Source organism: Rhineura floridana, chromosome 1 (genome assembly GCF_030035675.1).
Source record: "Rhineura floridana isolate rRhiFlo1 chromosome 1, rRhiFlo1.hap2, whole genome shotgun sequence".
Lineage (NCBI taxonomy): Eukaryota > Metazoa > Chordata > Lepidosauria > Squamata > Rhineuridae > Rhineura > Rhineura floridana.
In genome coordinates, this window is record NC_084480.1 from 139,860,080 (window position 1) to 139,877,268 (window position 17,189).

Consider the following 17,189-nt stretch of genomic DNA (forward strand, 5'->3'; position numbering starts at 1 on the left):
TCCAACAGAGTATCTCAATTTTACGAAGGACATAAGCGTTGGTTACATTTTTAGATTATGAACCTCAGTGAGTTTCTATACTGATTTAAGTCTGGCAGCACTACTAGGTAACACAAGTATTCTAATCTCCTATATTGCAATAGCAAGAAAATTATGATACTATAAATAATTTTAGCATGCATATATTTTCATAGCATAGTTTAACATTAAAACTAACTCTAACATAAAAATAAAACTTAGCATTTATTTCATACAAAGCTTTAGGGAAAAATCATATGCTCCCTGGGAGGGCATCTAAGAGGAATGCTACAGGTCCATGGGTGGAGAGGGAGGTCCACTGCTGGAGGCTTCCCCAGTGCAATGGTGGAAACGTCCACCTTTGCTGTTCTGCTGATAGTGGGGGCCAGGAATGGGTGTTTTAAATGTGTGTCAGAGAAACCATGATTCCTAAGTCCCTCATTCTTCTGATGTGCCCCCAAAATGTGCACCGAGCTATACCAGCCCTATTGCTCACATGGTAAATTCCCTCCAACTAGAGTCAATAGGTTGGATCCTAATTTGGTGTCTGTGAAGGGCTCCTTCAGTTCATGAATGGGACTGAGATCCAGCAGATGATCATATCAGCAAGGTGGGGGGATTTTTCACCAATTCCTCCTTCAGCCCTCTGCACAACCTCTCACATTGATCCATGAAGTTCTTCAATTTTCTGGAGCAGATTTTTGGAGGGCAACAGGGGTTGCAGGGGGAAGGTAGAATTGGTGAAAATTGTTTTTCCCTGCTTCCACTGGTGGAAGAGTCAAGTGAGCAGAATTCCACTCAGGAAATGTTTCTGCCAGTGGGGGCAGGGAAGGCAGGTGAAAGAAGCAAATTAAGCCACACACACATCTGTCATCTTGGCCTCAGCAAGCTCACAGGGCACTGGATGTGGTGGTTGCTCTACCACAAATTCTCCTCCACCACCACAACTTCTCTGCCTGAGTGTTCAAGGTGCTTTACGTGAATTATCTCAGTAACAAAAACATTTGCTATACATACAGCATTAACAATGAATAAGTTCTTCTGCAAAGCTCTGCGACATGAACTAATCTTCTTGGAGCGGACATTCTTTCTCCATACGTTAAAGGACTTCCATTTACGAAATATAGCAAATATAGTAATTCTATAAAGTGCTCTGTGATATAAATATTCCTGCTCCCAGCGTTCAAGTTCCATATATTCAACCTCTCCATTACACGTATGAATAACGGCTTTCTGGCTAATAGTGTAGTAGTCGTTTTTGTTAATGCAGTCATAACTAACAATTCTAAAAAGAAATGAAAACATTTGAGTTTAAACTGGATCAGTTTTTGTCTGTCATTCCATTGTACATATTCTGCTGCAAGTTCACCTACTAACAGTAGGGGGAAAGAGTACCAGCAAATAGCACAACTCCCTCAACCATGTCAGACCAATTGCTAACATTTTCTGGGAAACTGAACACACTGTTATTTTAATTACTGAATGTCACACACATTTTCATGAGGTCTGCCAGCAGTAGATCAAGACTGTTAATTGCATTAATGTACTCGTGAGAACACAATATGAATGCGTGGTTGCTGTTTGCCATGAAAAGTGGCAATGTGGCCCAGTAAATGTACTACCTGTGAGTGGCTGACCACAGACTCAAATCAACAGTGAAAGAAAGCCAATATTTGGTATTCCATAATGTTTTCTCTTTGTGTAATCATGGCTGCACATAGTCACTACTAGATTCTTGTATGTCAAAATGGCATACTTTGTCACTGGAGGATCAGGTGGCCTCAGTTTGCCAGCTATCGCCCCTTTTGGACAGAAATGATCTGGCTCTGGACTCCATGCTCTGGTGGTAACTTCCAAATTGGATTATTGCAATATATTCTACATAGGGCTGCTCTTGAAGACAACTTAGAAACTTCAACTGGCTCAAAATGCAGTGGCCAGATTACAGGTCAGGGCTCCATTTACAGTCTAGATAACCTGTAAAACAGCTGCACTGGTTGCCAATTTGTTTCCAGGCCCAATTCAAGATGCTCACATTGGTGTTTAAAGCCCTAAAAGACATAGGGTTCAAATATCTGAAAGACCATATCCTTCCCTAATCCCTATGGACCTTTCCCTAATCCCTATAGAAAGGTTCCTCTTGCTAGCTCCGTCACCCTCAGAAGTGGGGGGATTGGAAGCCTGGGGAAGGACTTTCTCTGTGACAGCCCCTAAACTGTGGAATTTCCTCCTCACAGAGGTGCATCTTGCATCATCATTAGGAATGTGCTAGAATTCTACACAATTTGGATTTGGTACCAAATTTTCCATTAATTCGCTTATTCTCTAACATTGTGGATTGGATTTCTATGTAGTAATTTTATGCAGCTGTTTTCAAAAAAGTATTTTTTTTAAAAAAAAACTGCCTAAAATATTGATATTAAGAACAATAATTTTATCAATATTTCCTGTGATTTATTTTAAAATATCAATATTTCCTTTAGAATTATCACTAATTCCTTTTAAAGTATCAATATTAATATCAATAGTTTTTGCGAGGGGAAAAAATGAATTGGCAAAAGCAATGGCCAGAGGACAAACAACAAACTTGAATCAACAGCGCCTTGTTAGGTCAACAGACTGTTTTCGAACTAGCACCGGCCAACGATCCCATCCCTAATCATGATTGTATAGCTTCCTCCATATCTTGAAGACAAAGCTCTTTACCCTGACCTTTGGCACTGGATATAAATATTTTTAGGATCCACCCTATTCTTCTGATTGTAAGTTTTTAAAACTGATTTTAATATACTCTTGTATTGTTGTAACCCACCCTGGGACCTGATTATGAAAGCTAGGGAAAACAACAACACGTCCTTTGCACTGTACAAATTGAAATTAGTCTGCTGAACAAAATTTAATAGCAAACCTTGGGCAGCACAGTTTAAAAGCAACTCATTTTGTTTCTTCCCTTTCTAAAGAAGAAAGACAGCAAAGAAGCCAAGCTTTAAAATTTTAGTGCAAGACCTAAATATTAGTATAATTCCATCAAAATGTCCATTATGTCCATTAAGCATCCTGGATAAAAAAACTAAATTAAGCAATATAACATATGCTGGGTTTCATACCATCTTGTGTAAAGACCACAAGATAATTAGAAAATTATAATTATCACAAAGAAGACTGGTAGTATAATAATGGTAAATTTATAATTCACATTATATTTAAAATTATGTAAAGTTGATCAGAGTAAAATATAAAGTAACTCACTTCAAGTTAAAAGTGTCATAATCAATTGACGACCTAGGCACTGCAGGACTCATGTACAGGAATCCAAGATTTTTGTTGTCACATATTATTTTTACAATTTGTAGAGGTTCTGTAATATTAGCTTTAATTACATCTTCCGGTTCATTAAATCTACAAGTAGGTGGAGTAGAGCTTGGTATGCAAGCACTTAATTTTACCACACCACGTGGCTGTTTAGGAGGAGTGGGAAGTCGTACCTTGACACTCAGAAACTGTAAAAGGAAAGTAAACATTACTATTCACTTAAAACCCTAACATTCTTCTTGTTCAATTGATTCACTAAACATTTTTTGCAATTTTTGACAATCCCAGTATCTTCTTGCAGATAGATTCAATATTGTAAAATTGTCTTTATTACAACGTTAATAAGGGTTGGTTAATATGTCAATAGTCCTTTCTCCTTCTCCAATACAAACATGAGACTGGAAACTTTCTGTTTTAAACTAACCAGAGTTTCTCATGATGTCCACGCTGCAAGGTACTCTGATTAGTTTAAACTTTGGTTTGTTTATGTGTAGTTTACGATCCTGGCTTGTTTGAACAAAGCATAATTCAAACAGAATTTCCCCCAGTTCGTACATTATGTAACCAGAAACTGGTTAGTTTAAAACAGAAAGCAGATGCTTCTAACCTCCTTCTTGTAACTATGCTGGAGGAGAAGGGAAGAGGCAGTGTGTGAACCCAAGGCTTACTGCTGCTCATGCACATAACACCAAACAATAGTTTAGCAGTACATCCAAACTAGGTTGATGTGAAATTAATTTGTGGTTTGACTACCCCAAAGGCCCTATAAAATAATATACAATCTTTCAAAAGGAATAGTTACAGATATAAAATATTGAACAAACAAAATATATCAAAAGTATTTAACAGAGTGTCATAAAAACACAATGGAAAAGAGAATTGACTGCAACTTGGCCTTAAAAGTGAGCCTGCTGTTCCGACTAGATGACAACCATTTATAGCATGAATGCAGCTTTGGATGTAATGAACAAGAACAAACAGCCACCATTCCTTCTATGCTGTTCCTCCAATCCAAAGGTAATCTTGTAAATGGAAGCTGTGGTGGCTACCCTAGACAGCTTTCTTACACATTATGACCTCCAGATAACAGGAACAAGCAGGCCCAGCTCAATACTTAATTTGACTATGCATTGTGCTGGTTATATTCACATTCAGAAAGACCCTGAAGATGGCTACACACAAAGAGCATCTGAGTGACAAAATAGACAGTAGTGTAGTGGCAAATTTAGAATCACAGGGTCCTTTCATAATAGTCACATCACACCCCCTCATACCCGTCACAGCTACGTCCCCATCTAAGATTATGCAACCTCCTAAGCTTATTTTATTTATTGAATGTATATCCTGCCCTTACTCCTAAAGGAGCTCAGGGTAGCAATGCAATAAAGTCGTATTTTATTCAATAAAACTAAACTTTCAGTCTCTGTGATTGATAAGTGAGTTGTTTGGACACCAGGAATCCCAGGGATCCTAAAGAACTGCTGTTTCCCCCTCCCCTGCACAAGCTAGTGACTTCTGTCTCCCTATAATCTCCATTTGAGATTAGATACACCTTAAAAATTATTTTGTGCAGATTCTACTACACAGGAAGTATGGGTGGATGTTAAAAAATCCCATGATATACATGTCTACTCAGAGAAGCAAGTCTCTTTGTGTTTAACGGGGCTTATTCCCAAGTAAGTGAGTATAGGATAGGGTTGCCAGGTTCATGGCCTGATCCTGTATCTTGCCAGGCTGGCCTCCAAGAGGTCTTCTGTATCTTTAAAAGTTATGCAGGGGGAAGGGAGAATCCCACCTTGTGGTTTTTCCCATTACAGGGTTGCAAGAACACCTGCACTTGGCTGACTTTCTCTTCTCCTAAATATACAGGATCATTCTCAGGCCATGAACCCGGCAACCGTAGTACAGGATTATAGCCTAGGCTTTCTTGTGAGGAAGGGGCAGAGAAGAGTTCATGGTGAAAGGGCCCCTTGAACACATCAACCTGGGAGTAAGCACACTTGAATACAATTGGGATATATATATTGTGCATCAAAATACACAATAATCATGCCAAACTGGCTGAAGCCTGGAGGTGTACAAAGCGGGACAGAGGGTTGATTAAAAAAAAATGTCCCTTCCTTTATAACAGCTGCAGCACTAGGGGACCTGCCCAGGGAGTGAGTATCTGGCACCTGGGTGCTTGCTACTAGCTCCTTTGGGCTGCTGTCTGTCCAGACAGCTGAAGTCCCTGGTAAGTACTGCAAGGACTGGAACCCCCTGCCTGGCCCTTGCTCCAGAGAGAGGCTGCAGTTAATCTCGCAGCCACTTGCAACAGCTGCTGGCAGGGCCAGGAGGCATAAAAGCCCAGCTGCTCTTGGGGAGCCCCTTAGGGAGTCCCGAGGGCAAGGGCACTACCCCTTTCTATTAATTTTTCTTGTTTTTTTAATGTGTTCTCTGTTAAACCAGTCTAGATGAGACTGGTGGTGGGGTGCATGTGTAGTTCCTGCACAGGGTGGGAGCCTGTGCAGTGAACTGAATGAGAGGAGAAAGTTGCCAGATGCCTTCAGAGTGAGAGTCTGTAACTGGCAGAAGGCTGGCCCTCCCTGGGTGTGAGACAGGAGGGGGAGTAGATGGGCCCTGTGTGCAAAGGTTTGAATGGGTGTGACTGTTCCCAATCCTTGCAGAGGCCTACTGGGATAATTCGCTCCGGCAGGCTTTGTTGGTGGGCTTGTGTTGGGCCCATATTAGGTGTTTAGGAGGAGTCTTAGTATGGAGGAACATGGGTGATACCACCCCAATTTCAGTGATTACGGGCAGAGGGAAATATAGCCATGGGGATGTGGTGAATTACCATAGAAGGTGAAGGCAAGGCTATCTGCGCCTTGTTCCTTGCTGCCACTCCTCTCATGGATGGGTTCCTCATTGCTCATCTGCTGTGCCCACTGGCCTGTGTGTGTTGTTGTTTAACGCCAGATCGGTACATAATAAGACCACTCTCATCCATGACTTGATTGTGGATGAAGGTGCCGATTTGGTGTACACTACCGAGACCTGGGTGGGTGAGCTTGGAGGAGTTGATCTGACCCAACTTTTCCCACCTGGATACTCGCTGCAGCACCAGCACAGGCTGCAGGGACGGGGGGGGGAGGAGTTGCTGTCGTCTACAAAACTTCCATCTCTGTCACCAGGAAACCACTCTGTCTTGGAGCTGGCTGTGAGGGCCTGCACCTGGTGTTGGGCCGAGGAGACAGTAAACTAGGGTTGCTGGTGGTGTACCATCCACCCTACTGCCCACCAGCTTCTCTGACTGAGCTGGTGGAGGTCATCTCGGCTGTGGCGTTGGAGGAGCCCAGAACGATAGTGCTGGGTGATTTCAATGTCCATGCTGAGGCTGTCTCTAGTGTTCCGGCTTGGGACTTCATGGCCTCCATGATGACCACGGGGCTGTCTCAAGTTGTTATTGGCCCAACACATAGGGCAGGGCACACCTTCGATTTGGTTTTTGCTCCAGATGGAGGAAGGGGTGGTCTGGAGATAGGGGGGTAGATGTCACCCCATTGTCATGGTCAGATCACTTCCTGGTGAAATTTAGACTTATGGCTCCGATCATTCCCTGCAGTGGTTGTGGACAGATTAAGATGGTCCGCCCCCAGAGACTAATGGAATCCTTTGGATTATGAATGCCCTGGGGGAGTTCCCAGTAGACAGAGCAGGTGACCCTGTTGAAGCCCTTGTCATGCTGTGTAACAGTGAGGTGCGTCGGGCTCTCGACACCATTGCCCCCGAGCACCCTCTCCAGCACTGTGGAGCCCAGCTTGCCCCTTGGTACATCAGTGAGTTAAGGGCAATGAAACAGGCTGGACGATGGCTAGACCGCAAGTGGCGAAAGATGTGCTGTGAGGCTAATCGGGCACGAGTAAAATATCATAACCGTGCCTACTGTGTTGCGGTGAGGGCGGTGAAGAAGGCCCACTTCTTTGCCTCCATCACATCCTCAAGTAGCCGTCAAGTGGAGCTTTTCCGTATTGTCAGGGGTCTGTTGACATCAACTCCAGGAAATGGAGTCTTAGACCCTTCGGAGGTTCACTGTGAATTGTTTGCAAGGCACTTTGAAGGTAAAGTTGCTTGCCTCCGTTGCAGTCTTGATGCCCCATCCACATCTACTGTAGTCCCCAATGAGGTGTCCAGTGCAACGTCTGCTGCAACTTCTTGGGAAGTTTCAGTTGATGCTGCCTGATGACATAGACAAGGTGCTTGCGATGATGCAGCCAGCAACGTGTCCTCTTGACCCTTGCCCTTCTTGGCTTATTAAAGCTTGCCGAGGGGGTCTGACCGAGTGGGTCCAGGGTGTGGTCAATGCATCATTGTGGGAGGGAGTGGTTCCAGCAGCCTTGAAACAGGTGGTGATCCGACTACTCCTGGACCCATTGGTTTGTGACAACTACTGACCGGTTGCAAATACCCTCTTTTTAGTGAAGGTGATTGAGAGGGTTGTGGCGCAGCAACTGCAAGTACTCTTGGATGAAACAGATTATCTTGACCCATCCCAGTCTGGGTTCATGCCTGGTTATGGGACTGAATCGGCCTTGGTCGCCCTGATGGATGACCTTTATCGGGAGAAGGACAGGAGGAGTGCGACCCTTTTATTCTTACTTGATCTCTCAGTGGCTTTTGATACCATTGACTATGGTACCCTTCTGAGCCGACTTGGTGAGCTGGGTATTGGAGGCACTGTTTTACAGTGGTTCCGATCCTATCTCCAGGGCTGCTCTCAGAGAATAGCATTGGGTGACTGTCTTTCAGGCCCCTGGCAGCTGTGCTGTGGGGTGCCGCAGGGTCCCATCTTGTCCCCCATGCCACCTTGTGTTTTTTCCCATTACAGTGTTGCAAGAACACCTGCACTTAGCTCACTTTCTCTTCTCCTAAAGATACAGGATCAGTCTGAGGCCCTGAACCTGGCAACACTACATAGGAAAGTAAGTATCTGGGCTTGGCTGTCCACCCTCTTCTCTATGTAAACTTCTTTCTCTCAGGTCCTCATGACTCTCTCTTCCCCACAACAAACAGCAGGAGCCAATTAGTGTGCAAGGGGGATCCATGCTGACTGCTTATTGGTCGTAGTGACTGGGAATTGTGTAACTTGATTGGCTGTAGAGTCAGAGGGACACTAGGAGCGGACCAGGAGGGGACCATCTGCAAAAAAAGTAACGGGACTATGTCCCAAGGCACCCCGTTGTGAAAACACACCTGAGTATAGAAGTGCTCTAACACAATGTAATCACAATTCCACTATACACCAACAATATGGTGATAGACGATTCCTATGCTTTGCACAAATTACTTGCAGAATGGAATCAGTTCCAACTTCTCACTTAGATTTATTTAAAGTGGCCATCAAATTGCTGACTTTTCTAGCAGAAGATGTGAGGAAACTATCACTTTCTATGGCTAGGGAAACCCATATATCCATTATACAATTTCCTATTTAGTCTGAGGACAGGCTATGGATATAAAATATTGTATCCTGCTTTAATACAGTCATCTAAAATCAGAATATGAAACATAAATAGGATTTTCAACATCCACTAATGATCACCTATATGACCATAACCACCCAGGGTGCAAATCTTTTCAGCCCCAAGGTAGACAAATAGTGAAGGTGTCATAATCACAGCCATGATACAACTCTGGTGGTAACAGCAGCTTTGGTTCTCTCTCTTTCTCAGTTTCATAAACACGTAAGAGCTATCTGTCACAGAAGCAATTGCTTTGGAATAACTATAGAACTGTATAGACCCAGTTGTAAATCTGCTTGGGGGCTATCATACAAGTGCATCAATGTGCTATTAAATAACGCCAGAGCAGCTCCATGTGGGATGGCAAATGTTGCCATGAATAGAATTATCCTTCCTTTTAAAAAGAGAATGAAACGGAGAAAGCTGATTTATAAACTCATAATTTTAGAATTTAAGTACTATCAATTTTAATGTTTTTGTTTTGTTTTGTAAATCAGTTAGAGGTTTTATGCATCAAGCAGCACACACATTTTGTTAAATAAAAAGAAAAAAGACTTGAAAGGGCGAGACAAGAAGCATCTTATTAGTGATATTTGAATATATAATTTTTATTAGCTCCAATAACATAAATAGAACATTTTATTATTACTTGTTTTATTGGTGCTTGAGCTGCCTTGAAAATGTTTCATTAAAAGATGAGTTAAAATGTTTTAAATTAAATAAAAAGAATTCTCATACTATATAAAGATAGCAAATACCTGTCCTTCTCTTAACTCTTCATGAACCTCAGCTAATACTGGTTCCATAGCAGCAGCCCATTTTCGTTTCTCTGCTGAAGTTGTAGGTTGCAATACTCCAGAAGCGATTAACTTCTCCCTGTTCTGCTGGTATATATACTCAGGTTGCTTGTGGTACTGATGCAATTTTAATGCAGGCTTGGTTAAGGATTAACAAAAACAGTAAGAAATAAAATCATCCATGAAAATGACAAATTTTCTACAATTTAAATAAATAACAAATAAACAACAAACACAAATTAAGCTGTGGAGATGTATCCATGGTAAAAGGATTGAAAATGAGGGGAAGAACCTGCAGTCCATTCCCTGGATCACCATTAAGGTTTCCGGAGGGTTACATCTGCTCAATTAGCAAAAAAATGGCACTTTGCCATATGAAAATCCAGATCTGATCAAATCATAAACATCCAACAAGAACTCTTGACAAAATTCATTATAGGCTGGCAGGGCCGGCTCCAGGCATGCCGTGGGCCGTGGGCATCAGCTTGCCCTGGGCCTCGGCAAGCATGCGCACCTCGCGCATGGCCCCCCCATGCCCCCACCTACCTGTCTCCTGTCTTTTACCATTGCCCTTAATGGAGATGGCGGCCACGGTTTCCCTAAGGGGATGAAGCCTCTGCCGCCATCTTTGTTGATGGCACGTGTGCGTGCTATATGCTCGCATCTCTGCCATCAACTAAGATGGTGGCCGTGACTTCAGTACCTTGTGGAAACCTGCAGCTGCCATCTTCATTAAGGGCAAGGGTAAAAGACAGGAGACAGGTAGATGAGGCAAGGGAATGGCGGGCAGCGAAATGGTGCCGCAGATCACGGATTGGGGAAGGGGAGCGGAGGGGCCCTCAGACCAGTGCCCCACCTGGCCGCCCTTTAAAACCGGCCCTGTAGGCTGGCTTCTAGACATCTTAGAAGGCACATAAAACATTTCTTCTTTTTTGCAATTGACTACATTTATAAATCTCAATGCTAGCTGTGGGTAATGGACAATTGGACAGCCAGTGTGCTGCAGTGGTTAAGGTGTTGGACTATGACCTGGGAGACCAGGGTTTGAATCACCACACAGCCATGAAGCTCACTGGGTGACCTTGGGCCAGTCACTGCCTCTCACCCTCACAGGAAGGCAATGGTAAATCCCCTCTGAATACCGCTTACCATGAAAAACCTATTCATAGGGTTGCCATAAGTCAGGATTGACTTGAAGGCAGTACAACCAAACAAATGGACAATTATTATATTTGCATATATTTGCATAAAATATATTATTATTATTATTATTATTATTATTATTATTATTATTATTATTATTATTATTATTATTATTTGATTTATATCCCACCCTTTCTTCCAGCAGGAGCCCAGGGCGGCAAACAAAAGCACTAAAAACATTAAAACATCATAAAAACAAACTTTAAAACACATTAAAACAAAACATTTTAAAAATGTTACTTAAAAAGGGTATGAAAACATCTTCTAAGATTAAAAACATTTTAAAAAAGAAAGTTTAAGAAGATATTAAAAAGCAATTCCAACACAGATGCAGACTGGGATAGGCTTGTTGAAAGAAGAAAGTCTTCAATAGGCACCGAAAAGATAACAGACATGGCACCTGTCTAATATTTCAGGGGAGGGAATTCCACAGGGTAGGTGCTGCCACACTAAAGGTCCATTTCCTGTGTTGTGCGGAAAGAACCTCCTGATAAGATGGTGTCTGCAAGAGGCCCTCACCTGCAGAGCACAGTGATCGGCTGGGTATCTAAGGGATAAGACGGTCTTTCAGGTATCCTGGTCCCAAGCTGTATAGGGCTTTGCACACCAAAACTAGAACCTTGAACTTGGCCCGGTAGCAAATGGGCAGCCAGTGCAATTATTTCAGCAGTGGGGTGACATGTTGCCGATACCCTGTCCCAGTGAGCCATCTCGCCGCTGCATTTTGCACCAGCTGCAACTTCCGGACCAACCTCAAGGGTAGCCCCATATAGAGCGCATTACAGTAATCCAACCTGGAGGTTACCAGTGCATGAACAACAGTGGTCAGGCTATCCTGGTACAGAAACGGTTGCAGCTGTCTTACCAGCCAAAGCTGGTAAATGGCACTCCTAGCCACTGAGGTCACCTGGCCTCTAGCAACAAAGATGGATCCAGGAGCACCCCCAGACTATGAACCTGCTTTTGCAGAGGGTGTATGACCCTATCCACCAACCCACAGTGCCTCCGTCTTGCTGGGATTTATTGGCCCTCATCCAGCCCACCAGCAACTCCAGGCAGGGGTCAAGGGATTGCACGGCCTCTCCCGGTTCAGAAAAAGATATGGTATGCGCAAACCTCTCCTCCAACACCACATTTCAAATGAGTTGATTTTTCTCTTATCTGCTTTTTTCACTGTCTAACTTTCACATCCATACATAGAGATCGGGAATACCATGGTCTGAATGATCCCGACTTTAGTGTTCAGTGATACATCTTTGCATTTGAGGACCTTTTCTAGTTCTCTCCCAGCTGCCCTACCCAGTCCTAGCCTTCTTCTGATTTCTTGACTATTGTCTCCATTTTGGTTAATGACTGTGCCAAGGTATTGATAGTCCACAACAAGTTCAATGTCGTCGTTGTCAACTTTAAAATTACATAAATCTTCTGTTGTCATTACTTTAGTCTTCTTGACGTTCAGCTGTAGTCCTGCTTTTGTGCTTTCCTCTTTAACTTAGGATGTGTGCTTAGGAAGCAAGGAGGGAGGAGATGGAGAGCAAGATGGGGTGGAGAAAACAACTGTTTAAAAATTGACAAGAGTGGAGGGAGAAAAGAGCTGGAGGGCAAGCAGGCAACAAGGAGGCATTGGCAAAATGGACACGAAGAACTAGCTGCAGAGGGGGAAGTGCCTGGTGCCTCCTGCCCAACAACAGCCTGGCGCAGGACCTCTTGCGCGGGGCCTCCCAGCGCAGGGCCTCCTGCTCAACAACAGCCGACACTGCCATCACATCCTTCTCCTCCTCCTGCTCCAAGCAAGACCCAGGTCTGAGCTTGAGCTGCCGCAGCCACCCCCTATCATAAACCATCACCACCACCACCAGCAGAAGCCCAGGGAGCAGCAGCTGAGCGAGACCGAGGACATGGAGAGAAAGACTATGTTGAAACAGCAAACAGCTTCGCTGTAACAAATGCCTGTCACCCTTCTGCCTCTTGGGAGCTGCCACCGCCACTAACATCTGCTAACTAAAATATGTAACTTGTCCCTCGGGTCCTCCTCTGTGCCTGAGGACTGGAAAGTGGCAAATGTAACGCCAATCTTCAAAAAGGGATCCAGAGGGGATCCCGGAAATTACAGGCCAGTTAGCTTAACTTCTGTCCCTGGAAAACTGGTAGAAAGTATTATTAAAGCTAGATTAACTAAGCACATAGAAGAACAAGCCTTGTTGAAGCAGAGCCAGCATGGCTTCTGCAAGGGAAAGTCCTGTCTCAGTAACCTATTAGAATTCTTTGAGAGTGTCAACAAGCATATAGATAGAGGTGATCCAGTGGACATAGTGTACTTAGACTTTCAAAAAGCGTTTGACAAGGTACCTCACCAAAGACTTCTGAGGAAGCTTAGCAGTCATGGAATAAGAGGAGAGGTCCTCTTGTGGATAAGGAATTGGTTAAGAAGCAGAAAGCAGAGAGTAGGAATAAACGGACAGTTCTCCCAAGAGGGCTGTAGAAAGTGGAGTCCCTCAAGGATCGGTATTGGGACCTGTACTTTTCAACTTGTTCATTAATGACCTAGAATTAGGAGTGAGCAGTGAAGTGGCCAAGTTTGCTGACGACACTAAATTGTTCAGGGTTGTTAAAACAAAAAGGGATTGTGAAGAGCTCCAAAAAGACCTCTCCAAACTGAGTGAATGGGCGGAAAAATGGCAAATGCAATTCAATATAAACAAGTGTAAAATTATGCATATTGGAGCAAAAAATCTGAATTTCACATATACGCTCATGGGGTCTGAACTGGCGGTGACCAACCAGGAGAGAGACCTCGGGGTTGTAGTGGACAGCATGATGAAAATGTCGACCCAGTGTGCGGCAGCTGTGAAAAAGGCAAATTCCATGCTAGCGATAATTAGGAAAGGTATTGAAAATAAAACAGCCGATATCATAATGCCGTTGTATAAATCTATGGTGCGGCCGCATTTGGAATACTGTGTACAGTTCTGGTCGCCTCATCTCAAAAAGGATATTCTAGAGTTGGAAAAGGTTCAGAAGAGGGCAACCAGAATGATCAAGGGGATGGAGCGACTCCCTTACGAGGAAAGGTTGCAGCATTTGGGGCTTTTTAGTTTAGAGAAAAGGCTGGTCAGAGGAGACATGATAGAAGTGTATAAAATTATGCATGGCATTGAGAAAGTGGATAGAGAAAAGTTCTTCTCCCTCTCTCATAATACTAGAACTCGTGGACATTCAAAGAAGCTGAATGTTGGAAGATTCAGGACAGACAAAAGGAAGTACTTCTTTACTCAGCGCATAGTTAAACTATGGAATTTGCTCCCACAAGATGCAGTAATGGCCACCAGCTTGGACGGCTTTAAAAGAAGATTAGACAAATTCATGGAGGACAGGGCTATCAATGGCTACTAGCCGTGATGGCTGTGCTGTGCCACCCTAGTCAGAGGCAGCATGCTTCTGAAAACCAGTTGCCGGAAGCCTCAGGAGGGGAGAGTGTTCTTGCACTCGGGTCCTGCTTGTGGGCTTCCCCCAGGCACCTGGTTGGCCACTGTGAGAACAGGATACTGGACTAGATGGGCCACTGGCCTGATCCAGCAGGCTCTTCTTATGTTCTTATGTTCTTAACATCACCTCCTCTTTCTTGGCGGTGCCGATAATGATAATGTTATTTGTTATTTAATTGTATTTGTTATTAAATTTAATTCTTGTACATTGTATTGCTTTTATTGTATTTTTATTGTATTTTTATATTGTACTTTTATACCTGTGTTTATTTTTCTTTGTAAGCCGCCTTGAGGGCCTTTGGCCGAAAAGCGGGGTATAAATAAAATTTAATAACAACAACAACAATAACTTTCATCAGTATTCACTTCGAATCATTACTGGTTTCTGCTAAGAGTATGGTATCGTCTACATATCTTAAATTATTGATATTTCTCCCTCCAATGTTCACACCTCCTGTCATCATAAGAACAGTTAAAATAATTTGCCTCCTTTTCCCCTATTTATCAGAGAGATAGCAACTCTAAACAATTATTTATCTTCACCCAGGCATTTTAATGTATTTTTAGCTTTTTAATATTACTTAATTTTATTTTTTATTTTTCTTTTACTTTGTTTATATATGTTTTATATTGTTTGCGCAATACACACTTGCTGTATTTTAAATATTGTGGTTTTATCGTGTTGTACACCGCCCTGGGAGCTGTCAGCTATAGGGCGGTTTAGAAATGCAACTAAATAAATAAATAAAATAAATATTTGCAGTTTTGGTAAGCTTCCCCAATGTTTCTTCTAGAAGAATTAGAACCAGAACCTGGAAATTATATAGTATTTGATTCTCTGGAGAAGATACACTTTAAGAGGAATATAGACAGTGTAGCTTAAAAGTTCTCTGCCTTCCTGATTCCTTGCTCATATTAGCTGTACCATTAGCAGTCAGTGACATAAGAGCAGATGATTAGTTTAATGAACCTGTATAGTGGACAGAGTTAGAGAACTGAGGCCTGGAAGACTTGGATTAAAGTTTCTGCTCCCTGGGTAGCTATGGACAAATTCCTATATCTCAGCCTACCCTACCCCACAATGTTGTGGTCAATATAAAACGGGATGGCTCTGTGTACATCTCCCTGATCATCTTCCAAGAAGATACAAATGGAATTAATACAATGGGATTAATACAAGGATACAAATGGGATTAATACAATCCAAAACATAAGCCAGTGGTATATTAATATGTGCTTGAAAGTGGTGGAACTAGTCTGTAAAATAAACACTCTATGAATATTGTGCATTACTGCATTACTCTTTTGGAGCAAAATTTCATTTATTCATACTTTTGTTTAAAGGTGCCATGAGAGTTGGGGCACTCTGAAAGATTCCTGACATTTTTGCTATCTGAGCAAACTCTGGGGTTGGCCGTTTCTGATAACTGGAGAAGGGGTTCATCCTGTTTTGGATGGGGGTTGCACTCCTCTAAAGAAATAGCTTGAGAGTCCTCTTGAATCTCCTGTTGCTTTTGGATGTTGCAGGTTACACCAGCAGCCAAGCAGGAGTGCCTTTAACAACTCTCTGATTTGCCAACTGCATCCTTACCCAGGGAAATCAGACCTGGCCACAGTCATTCATGCTATCATAATCTCTAGGTTAGATTACTGTACTGCACTCTACATGGGCTGCCCTTGGAAGAAAGTCTGAAAACTTCAGCTAATCCAGAATGCTTTTGGCAGAACAGATCATATTATACTGGTTCTATTTCAGCTTCACTAGATGCCAATTTGTTTCTGGGTTCAATTCAAAGTGTTAACCAGCTGTTAAAGCCCTTGAAGTACTGTAATGCGCTCTATAATGGGGAATTTAGTATATCCACACATATATAATCATAGATATTAAGAAGGTATATGCTTTATAATCATAAGGAGGCCTGTTAAGACCCTGAGATCCAGGCTCACAGAGAACCCTAAAAAAGTCCATAGGCTTCAATCAGACCTGTAAGCAAAACCTGTTGCTGACAGGCAACGGTCACAGTGATGTTATGTTTCCTTGCCAAAAAACTCAGCCGGTGCATGACTGATAATTATTAATTAGCATATTCTTTAGAATCAAAAGGGCATTTAACCTGGAAAAGGCTGTGATTGATTTGAATAGGTAGAAATCACTTATATGTGATTCTTGGGTAATGCCATCTAGGGGAAAAAGCTTTACAACATAATCAAAGGATTTAATGAGATAAATGGTGTGATTTTATAATGATTTTAAAATAACCCAGTGTGTTATATTATACTACAACTTTATAAGTGTGTTTTTCATGGTGAAAAAGTAGTCTGAGGTGGCTTCTCTTTTCTATTTTCTCTGAGGCTGAGAGATAGGAGCTGGTTTTAGAATTGCCCAGTGTATTTCTTAACTAAGTGAACTTCCAGCACAGTACAGCTCCTTAATTATAACCTTTCCTCTACAGTTAAGTATTTTGCAGTTAGAGATGGAATTTTTAAGAAAATACAAGAATTAAGAAACCCTATTAAGATACTGTGGAGCTCAGGAAAATTCAGCCATCCTGAGTTGAGGCAAAACCCAAGGAGGTGTACCGGGTCAGCATGGCTAATCAGAAACAATGAAACAATGGATGTACCAAGTATGCTTGAAAGCACATTCACAATAGTAACTGTTTCAACTGGCCTAAAAGAGCATTAGTCTTGAGGGACAGCAGAACAATGGTGATATTAACAAGATGGACAGAATGTTGGAATCAGGAGTAGAATTACCTAATGCTTTCTGACTGGTTTGGAACGATTGCAGGAGGGAAGAACTGTGATGTTATGTGGGCAGGAACTTATGGGATTGGTAAACTAATGTCACACGTGTATTCAGTACTGTATAAAAG

At 42.5% G+C, this 17,189-nt stretch overlaps 1 protein-coding gene across 2 annotated transcripts in view; it reads right to left on the bottom strand.

The window, feature by feature from the left end:
- Positions 1-17,189, bottom strand: part of DNAH6 (dynein axonemal heavy chain 6) — a 362,354-nt gene that overhangs the window by 338,679 nt on the left and 6,486 nt on the right. For both annotated transcript variants that reach the window (XM_061634018.1, XM_061634008.1), the window contains exons 3-5: positions 9,587-9,763; positions 3,268-3,518; positions 1,036-1,303 (exon numbers count right to left, since the gene is read on the bottom strand). In XM_061634018.1, the coding sequence (XP_061490002.1) occupies positions 1,036-1,303; positions 3,268-3,518; positions 9,587-9,763 (696 nt within the window). The remainder of the gene's footprint in view (positions 1-1,035; positions 1,304-3,267; positions 3,519-9,586; positions 9,764-17,189) is intronic.